This window comes from Lepus europaeus, chromosome 5 (genome assembly GCF_033115175.1).
Source record: "Lepus europaeus isolate LE1 chromosome 5, mLepTim1.pri, whole genome shotgun sequence".
NCBI classification, from domain to species: Eukaryota; Metazoa; Chordata; class Mammalia; order Lagomorpha; family Leporidae; genus Lepus; species Lepus europaeus.
In genome coordinates, this window is record NC_084831.1 from 114539614 (window position 1) to 114550061 (window position 10448).

A 10448-nucleotide genomic window follows, 5' to 3' on the forward strand; every position below is an offset into this window, starting at 1 on the left:
TCCTGGTTTTGATCCTCTGTGATCATCCATGGCCATTTTCATACTTAAGCCTGGCTTCTAGGAGATATCTTGGCCTTCTCTGACCCATGAGGAGGAGGAATGTATTTTCTGAGGTCCTTATTGCAAGATCACTCAGTTCTTTTTGTCTCCAAGGACTTGCCCACATAGGCAGGCCTGACACAGCTTCACAAAACCTAGTCCTATGCCCCAAAGGCAGCCAATTCCCTGCCTCCCACTGCCCCTGCCCCCAGGCATCTAATGAGCTTCAGCATAAAGAGGAAAATCAGCAAGCTCATCACAATTAATTTTTTAGAGTTTGGCAGTAACCATCTAGAATTGTCCCACCAGCTCCTTGCAACCTAGCAGAAATTTCTGGGAACAGGAGATGTACTTGTGAGACTAGGGACCTCCAAGACTCAGAATCTGGCTGTCTTGCTTCTTCTAACAGTGATGCAGGTCTCCAAGAAGTTCACCAGTGGCCTAGAGACTTCAGGGTCCTTTCTCCTATAAGGTCAGGACAACACAAGTCTTCTGACTTTTCTTGACTATGGCTGGACATCAATGGTATTTTACTTGGTATTTTTACCAACAATGTTGTCTGGCATGCCAGTTTGCCACTTCATTACCTATGAGACAGTTTTCTTAGACATGGTCCTCCTCCCAGTGAAATATACACAGAGAGGAATATACCTATAAGAGTTCTTCAAAAGGCTTATGGAAAACAAAATTAAAGATAAGTTTATCACAAAAGAACTTTTTAAATTCATGCATACAAGGGGTCTCCAAAAGTTTCATAGAAAATATATACTATGAAAAAAATGCATGGATTTTAAAAATTGTATGGCATCAAAATAATTTCATCTTTTAATTCCATTTTCCATGTACTTTTTTAGAAACCTTTTATTTAATGGGTATAAATTTCATGAGCACATATTTAGGAATACAACAATTCTTCCTACCATACTCACCACCCCATCTCTATTCCCTCCCCCTTTCCTCCTCTCTCTCCCATTCCCAGTCCCATTCTTCATTAAGATACATTTTTAATTAACTTTATATATCATGTACTTCTTGAAGTACGCTCATGCATCCATTGTGATGGCTTTGTATCTGTGGTCCACATATCATATGACCACCAATCACATGTACTCCTCTAAATAAATCATTGTCAGGAAATCACTTGATAAGTATTTGTATAATGTGCTATGAACTGAACTATAATTGTGGTAGAGAATCAGCAGAGAAATGCAATAATGGGAAAAACTATTTAAGTCTCAATGATTCAAAAGATACTTAGGTCTGGTTCTGACTAATTTGGAGATGAAAACTGAATTGAAAATATGTATCCTACTTTTATCACTTATTTTTTAAAAATCTTTTTAAAACAAGGCCGGCGCCGCGGCTCACTAGGCTAATCCTCTGCCTTGTGGTGCTGGCACACCGGGTTCTAGTCCCGGTCGGGGCACCGATCCTGTCCCGGTTGCCCCTCTTCCAGGCCAGCTCTCTGCTGTGGCCAGGGAGTGCAGTGGAGGATGGCCCAAGTGCTTGGGCCCTGCACCCCATGGGAGACCAGGAGAAGCACCTGGCTCCTGCCATCGGATCAGCGCGGTGCACTGGCCGCAGCGCGCCTACTGCGGCGGCCATTGGAGGATGAACCAACGGCAAAAGGAAGACCTTTCTCTCTGTCTCTCTCTCACTGTCCACTCTGCCTGTCAAAAATTTTAAAAAAAAAGAAAAAATCTTTTTAAAACTTAATTATAATTCATTTTTTAAAATCTTTTTTAAAATGATTATGATTCACATTCAATAAAATATACAAATCTTAAGTGTACAGACTGATAAAGTTTTATATCTACATAAATTACCAAAATCAAGATATAGAATATTTCTGTCACCCCACAAATTACATTATACTCTTTTCCAACTAATGCCATCCCCAACCACCAGAAGTAACCACTATTATGACCTGATCACTATAGTATGGTTTTGCCCATTCTTGAACTTTATTTAAAGAATGATGTTCATATAAAGTATATTCTTTTGCATCTGGTTTCTTTCACTTAACAAATTATTTTGAGATTTGTCAGTGTTATTGCATGTATCAGTAACTTGTGTTCTTTTAAAATAATTGTGCATTAAACCACTATTAGATAAACCATAATGTGTAATCCATTGTTCTGTGGATAGGCATACTGTTTGAGCCATTATTAATTCTCATACAAATATTTTCTGAAGAGTGAGCCATTTGAGAACATGCTTAGGAATGGAATTGTGGAATAACTGTATGTTTAATTAGAAATTCTAAAAAATTTTCTAAAAGTGGTTAAATAGACTTCAGGTTTCAGCTTGGATGTCTCAGAGCTGTAAAACGTGCTGCTTCCAACATTATAGCAATTTAAAAACAGAAAATTAATGACTTTTCTCAAATTAGAGAATTGAGGTTACAAAGCAAACACTAAACAAAAATCTGGGAAGAAACAGACAGCTATGAAGACCCATGTCTTTTCTTTTTAACTGAGCAAGAAGCCACTATAATGACAGATCCAGAAATTCAGGGAACACCAAGGAGGATCGATAATAATTTAAAAAAGAACCCAAAGCACATATTCAATTTTTTATAAAGACAAAATGAAAATCTTGAAAGCAGCTGAAAAAAAAATGACAGAGCACCACAATTAAGAATAACAGCAGACTTTTCATCTAAAACTACAGAAGCAAGAAGATAATTGTGTGAAATGTCTAAAGTGCTAAATGAAAACAAAAACTGTTAATACAAATTATATTTTTTAAATATTAACAGAAATAAGGATTTTTCTTAAATGAAAACTGCACTGCCAGCAGAATACTCTACAGGAAATGTAAAAACTCTTCAGGTACAAGGACTATGACATAGGACAGAAACTTGGATCTATACAAAGGCATGAAAGATGTTAAAATATAAATGCTTTGGGGTGAACAGTATCCTCAACATCCATGCCTAATCAGAACCTGAGTTTGTGCCCTTCTTTGGAAATACAGTCCTTGAAGTTCTAATTTTTTAAGTTAACATGAGACCATGCTGGTTTAGGGTGTGCACTAAACTCATTGAGTGGTGTTCTTTATTTTTTTTTAAGATTCTATTTATTTATTTGAAAGTCAGAGTTACACAGAGAGAGAAGGAGAGGGGGAAGGGGAGAGAGAGAGAGAGAGAGAAAGAGAGACGGAGTCTTCCATAAGCTGGTTCACTCCCCAGTTGGCGGTAATGGCTGGGACTACACCGAATTGAAGCCAGGAACCTCTTCTGGGTCTCCCACACAGGTGCAGAGGCCCAAGAACTTGGGCCATCTTCTATTGCTTTCCCAGGCCATAGTAGAGAGCTGGATTGGAAGCAGAGCAGCCGGGACTCAAACTGGTGCCCAAATGGGATGCCGGCACTGCAGGCAGTGGCTTTACCCATTACAACACAGCACCAATCCCAAGTCGTGTCCTTAAAAGGAGAGGACACACAAGGGTGCATACAGGGAAGAGATCAGGTAAACATGGAGGCAAAGGTGAGGCAGGTGCAAGCTAGGCAGTACCACAAGTGTCACCAGGAATGACAAGAAGCTAGGAAGAGGTAGAAAAGAGTTCTCCTGTAGAGCCTCCAGATTGTGTTTTAAAATGCAGCTTCCAACTACATAGCATCTAAAAGAATTCCACTTTAAATACAAGGAGATGGGGGCTGGCACTGTGCTGCAGTAGATTAATCCTCTGTCTAAGGCATGAGCATCCCATATGGGTGCCAGCTCCCCACAGAGGTGCTGGCTGTAGTCCCAGATGCTCCTCTTCGGATCCAGCTCTCTGTTATGGACTGGGAATGTAGTGGAAGATGGCCCAAGTGTTTGGGCCCCTGCACCCACATGGGAGACCCAAAAGCTCCTGGCTCCTGGCTTTGGATCTGCCCAGCACCAGCCACTGCAGCCATTTTGGGAGTGAACCAGTGGATGGAAGACCTCTCTGTCTCTCCCTCTTACTGTCTGTAACTCTACCTCTCCAACAAATAAAATAAAATCTTTAAAAATAAATAGATAAATATATGGAGATGTAAGGTTAAAAGTAGAAGAGTAGAAAAGATATACTACATAAACACTGGGTAAATAGGAGATAGCTACATTAATTTCAGACAAAATAGACTTCAGAAGAAGGAAGACTTTCAAGGACTAACAGAAACATTACACAATGATAAAGAAATCAGTGCTCTGGGAAGACATAACAATCCTTTATGTGTATCCTATTGAGAAGGAGCTTAAACTTACACAAGGCCAAAACTGCATATCTGAAAGGAGAAATAAGTGGATGCACAGTACAGTTGGAAATGTCAGCTCTAACTTCTCATGTAGAATGAGTATCATACAAAGCTTATTCTTCAGTCATAACAAAATCACAGTAATAGAAAGATACCTGGAAAGTCCCTAATATTTGCATATTAAACAATGTTTTAAAATAACTCAGGGCTATCACATGCCTGTTGGAAACCTGTGACCCACAATGGTGATCAAGTTTTGGCTCTGGCTCCTAATGTTGACCCTGGCAGGCAGCTGTGATGACTCAAGTAATTGAGTTCCGGCCACCCATGCGGGAGACCTGAAGTGAGTGCCTGGCTTCTGGATTTGGCCCCTTGGCCATTACTGGCATTTGGTGAGAGAATCAGCAGATAGGAACTCTCTGTCGTTCCTCTTTAATTAATTCTCTCTCTCCCTCTTAAATTAATTCTTTAAAAATTAAAATAACACATGGGGCAAAGAGAAAGTCTCAAAGGAAATTTTTAAATATTTTGTACTGAATGAAAATAAAAACATAATAATTCAAAACTTATATTAGCAGTCTTTAAACAAATTTGTTAACATTTAATGTCTATATTAGAAAAACTGTTATTTAATGCTATAACTAGTATTCCAACAGTATTTTTCCACTTTGTGTTGCTATGTGGGGGCAAACTGTTGAAATCTTTACTGAATATATACTAAACTGATCTTCTGTATATAAAGAGAATTGAAAATGAATCTTGATGTGAATGGGAGGGAAGAGGGAGCGGGAAAGGGGAGGGTTGCGGGGGGAAAGGAAGTTATGGGAGGGGGGAAGCCATTGTAATTCATAAGCTATACTTTGGAAATTTATATTCATTAAATAAAAGGTTTTTTTTCTTTTTTTTCTTTTTTTTTCTTTTTATTTTTGACAGGCAGAGTGGACAGTGAGAGAGAGAGACAGAGAGAAAGGTCTTCCTTTTGCCGTTGGTTCACCCTCCAATGGCCGCCGCGGTAGCGCGCTGTGGCCGGCGCACCGCGCTGTTCCGATGGCAGGAGCCAGGTGCTTCTCCTGGTCTCCCATGGGGTGCAGGGCCCAAGCACTTGGGCCATCCTCCACTGCACTCCCTGGCCACAGCAGTTTTTAATTAAAAAAAAGAAAAACATATCGAATTTAGTAACCTAAGCTTTCACTTTAAAGTAACAGAATATTAAACCCAAAGCAAACAATAGCAAAGAAATAATAAAGATTCGAGTAGAAATCAACGAAATTGAAAAAGAGAAAAGTCAATGAAAATAATCTTGTTCTTTGAAAAGATCAATAAAACTGATAAACTTTTAGTCAGACTCACTAAGGAAACAAGCGAGAAGATACAAATTATAAATATTAGGAATAAGAGAGATCAATACCTATCCTATATTAAAAGGATAATTATGGAATACCACAAGCAATTCTATGCTCATAAATTCAACTACATAGATGAAATGTACTTGAAAGACATAAAACGGTACCAAAACCTACTGAAAAATGGAACAATGTAGAGATTTAAACACACATGCATGCAAGCACACGCGCACGCACACGCACACACACAGATATATGAATTTGTAGACAGCAAGATAGTTCAAGTCAAGGAGAAAAAACTCATAGATGTCAAACTCAAGAGCTGCAGGCTGGATATGGATGCAGGATTTCACTCCTAAAGGAGGCTTATGTGGCTACTACTGGTATTACAACAACTACATCAGTGTGAAGAGAGGGAGTATGCAGTTCCTGCAGCTAACATGATTTTTCAGCTTCTTTCTTAACAAGGAACTCACATGTGAGTGGCCGCACAAGACCCACTGTGGAGTGGCTGGAACGGAGGGTGTGTCTGGCCTGCTGATCATGACCTGCTTGGTCACACACCCACATGTGAGGAACTCCATCATTGTTGAATCCTTTCATATCCTAACTGTGTGTTAGCACCCAGTAAAACATGACTGGCAAAAAAAGAAAAAATTATATTTATAGTTTAAACCCTCCATAAAAAAAGCCCAGGCTCATAAGCATTCATTGTTGATTTTTTACCATTCAGGAAAGAAATAATAACAATTCTATACTTAGAAATCTCCTAGCAAACCTAAGAGAAACCTTCCAACAGATTTTGTAGGGCCAGCGTCACACTGAGAATGAAAGTAGACAAAGATATCACAAGAAAAGAAAGTCATAAGCCAATATCATCCCTCAAGAAAATAGATCTAAAAAATCCTCAACAAAAATGTTAGCAAAATGAATCCAGAAATATATATAGAGAATACATCACAATCGACTGAAATTGATCTCAGAACAGTAAAGTTTGTTCAAAATTCAAAAAGTCATTCAATATAATCTCATATTAATAAACTCAATAAGGAAAAATATCATTTCAATGGATGTAGAAAAATCATCTGAGAAAGTTCAATATCTATTCATGATTTTAAAAAAAAGACAACTATTAGTAACATTGGGATAAAAGGGGACTTTCCAATCTGATAAGGAGCACTGAGAATAGGTAATGTGTTAGGCACATAACTTACATTATCTCACGTTTCTTCTTCCAACAACTGTGAGATTGAGACCACTAATATCACAATACTATGTGCAAGGTAAGGAACAGAATCAACCACATATAGTAAATAGCGATTGTAGGATTTCAATCCACACACCTAGCTCAAGAGCCCATTATTTCTGCTAACTTATCTTGCCTCCAAGATTGAAAAGAAACAGAAATTTCAGTTCAGAAAAATGGATCAGAGATTAGATAACTTAATAGAAAATTGGTAATTATATCAATTCCCTTTTCAGTAGCATTTGCTGAAGTCAAATCTTTTTTTTTTCTTTTTGAAGTCAAATCTTAGACTACTAAAATTTACCCTACTGATGAAAAACATATCAGTATTGCTTAAAATAGATCTTATATCTTATAAATCCTCACAACATAAAAATTCCTATTAAAAATGGTATCAGTTTATTTTAAAATGGGCTTAGAATTTTATTCTGGAGGCAGGAATTTGGTATGTCCCACATTGGAGTGCCTGGCTCAAGTCCCAGCTCCACTACCAATCCCAGCTTCCTGCAAATGTGCACCCTGGGAGGTGGCAGGTGATGACTCAAGTAGTTGAGTCCCTGCCTGCCATTCATGAGGAAGACCTTAATTGAGTTTCTGGTTCCAGTCTGGCACAGGCTTGGCTGTTGTGGGCATTTGGGAAGTGAACGTGTAGGTGAAAGATCTCTTTGTGTCTCTCTCATATCTCACCATTTCTCCCTGTATTTCAAATAAAATGAAAATAAACAAAATTCTAAATCTTTGAATAAATAAGCAGATATATTCATAGATAACTTATATATAAAAATTTTCATTCCAGTGTTATAATAGTAACAGGAATGGAAGCCATCTAAATATTCAATCAAAATGAAGACAATAAATTTATTCGGTACTATAGAATACAATGATATCATGGGAATTTTTGCTTATATATTATAAACCTATAAACAGATCCAGATTCACAGGGCGAAGCAAGGCTAGGCTAGAATACATTGGAAGATGGCATAGGTTCTATGCATACTTCTATTCTCCACCTATCTGCATTTTCTTAATTTTTCACAATGAAAATGTTACTTTAAAAAGTAAGATATTTACCAAAAACAATTAAACAGTGAAGTTTAACATTAGCAGAATATACTGCAGAGCCAGTGGGCAATGAGCTTACTCTAAGATGGGAAATTAGTAGCTTGTTGTAGGTTTTGACCAGGTTTTCATTTATTCTTACCAACCAGCAGATGATTGAAGACACTCCTACTCACCTCTCTCCATAGTTCAGGCCACTTTATACACAGGATCTGACTTGGCCCGTTTGAGGTGCTTTCAATGCATTCACAACATGGTTTCTTTTTTTGTTTCATAGCTGTGACACCATTTGAAATGAACAATCAAACATATGTCACCGAGTTCATCTTCTTGGGATTTTCCAACCACTCTGATCTACAGGGCCTATTCTTCCTGGTCTTCCTGGTCATGTACCTGACAACGCTCCTGGGGAATGTGCTCATAATAATGGCCACCAGGCTCAGTCCTGCTCTCCATACTCCAATGTATTATTTCCTTAGCAACTTGAGCTTCTTGGACATGTGCTACACTTCTACCACCGTTCCAGTCATGCTAGTGAACTTCTTCCGGGAAGAGAAGACCATCTCCTACGAGGGCTGCCTTTCCCAGATGTTCTTCCTTGTGACATGTGCTGGCACCGAATGTGTCTTGTTGGCTACTATGGCTTATGACCGCTACGTGGCCATTTGCCGCCCTCTCCAATACCCAGTTCTCATGAGTGTGAAGGTCTGTGTTTGCTTGGTGACTGCATCCTGGATGTGTGGGCTGGTGAACTCTGTGACGCACACCGTGCTGACAGCCTCACTCACTCTGTGTGGGCCCAACCACATCAGCCACTTCCTCTGTGACATCCCCTTGCTCCTGAAGCTCTCCTGCTCAGACACCTCTGTCAACGAGTCTGTGCTGCACGTGGCCAGCGCCACCATCGGCCTGAGCCCCTGCCTCTTCACGGCGCTGTCCTACATCCGCATCGTCTCAGCCATCCTTCAGATTCCCTCTGCTCAGGGCAGGAGCAAGGCCTTCTCGACCTGCGCATCCCACCTCACTGTGGTGGTGGTCTTCTTTGGAACAGCCAACTTCAACTATGACAAACCCAGCGAAGGCTACTCCCTGGACATGGACATCCTGGTCTCTGTGCTCTTCTGTGTTGTGACCCCCATGTTGAACCCCATCATCTACAGCCTGAGGAACAAGGAGGTCAAGGGTGCCCTGAGGAAGCTGGCTAGAGTGCACATTGTCTGACACTATCAGTGCCTAGGACAATAGCCCTTGAACTGAGATATATAACAACCTGAAAAAACATCCAAGGGATTTGTAGATAGTTTTGGAAAGTTTATGTCTACATTTTTCAATTGCTGTATAACCTGTCCCTCAGATTGATCTTTCCAAGTACCCTTTTCTCATTTTGCAAAATGAAGACGTGTCAGCTCTTTTGGGTTGATTTTCAATACTGTCCATATCCTGCTTTCTGCCCACAACACAAGGGTAGAAAGCCTAGAATCATTATTTCCCAAACTCCCTTTCCAGAAATTTTCCAGCTCAGATTCTGCCAATAGGTGTCATATGGTTGAGGGCAGAAAGAGAATGGAATAAATAAGAGTTGCATTTTAGGCCGGCGCCGTGGCTCAACAGGCTAATCCTCCGCCTTGCGGCGCCGGCACACCGGGTTCTAGTCCCGGTCGGGGCACCGGTCCTGTCCCGGTTGCCCCTCTTCCAGGCCAGCTCTCTGCTGTGGCCAGGGAGTGCAGTGGAGGATGGCCCAAGTGCTTGGGTCCTGCACCCCATGGGAGACCAGGAGAAGCACCTGGCTCCTGCCATCGGAACAGCGCGGTGCGCCGGCCGCAGCGCGCTACCGCGGCGGCCATTAGAGGGTGAACCAACGGCAAAGGAAGACCTTTCTCTCTGTCTCTCTCTCTCTCTCTCTCTCTGTCCACTCTGCCTGTCAAAAAAAAAAAAGAGTTGCATTTTAGTTAGGTGGGAGATAAGAGAGGTGGAAGGGGAGAAGGTAGCAGAGGAGGAGGAGGAAGAGATGAAATTGTCATTTTCTGATTTCTTAGCAGCAGTGGCACTGCAGGTGCAAGGACAGACCTCTAGGGCGGTGACTGCTATTGTCTGTGGTCTCCTTCCACTGCTGTCCCTGAAAGGTTGCAAAAGTAAGAGATGAATGTCTTCCCATAGAGAAGTTAGACACTTCCATATAGAGGATAATAAATATGACCTCTGCCTTTTCTCTCTTCTAGTCCTCCCAACAATATTACATTTCCTGTGCTAAATCCCCATTGGTTGAAATATCTGGAGTAGTTTTTGTATGTCCTCTCTGGACATTCATTGTTGTAGCACTTTTAACAGGAGTGGCTTTAGGAAACAGATTTTCAAAGGTGGGATTGGCAGTGTGACCTGAGACAGTTGGAATGTATTGATGACATCACAGCCAATGGGCAATGGAAATCCTAGAGTTAGTGGTGTGCACTAACAAAACATATACTTAAAATGATCAACACTCATTATCTGAAATAAAATGTCCATTGCAACCCAAGCTTTGGAAGACCCAGGCACT

General features: G+C 40.5%; 1 protein-coding gene across 1 annotated transcript; it reads left to right on the forward strand.

Annotated features, from left to right (window-relative positions):
* The first annotated feature begins 8197 nt into the window (after positions 1-8197).
* LOC133760936 (olfactory receptor 5V1-like) lies at positions 8198-9133 on the forward strand. The gene has a single exon (XM_062193517.1). It carries the CDS (start codon positions 8207-8209, stop codon positions 9131-9133), a length of 927 nt encoding a protein of 308 aa, XP_062049501.1. The 5' UTR covers positions 8198-8206.
* The last annotated feature ends 1315 nt before the right edge of the window (positions 9134-10448 follow it).

Bases quoted from the DNA above. Each gene is read 5' to 3' on its own strand.
- LOC133760936 (XM_062193517.1), top strand. From the start codon at position 8,207: ATGAACAATCAAACATATGTCACCGAGTTCATCTTCTTGGGATTTTCC.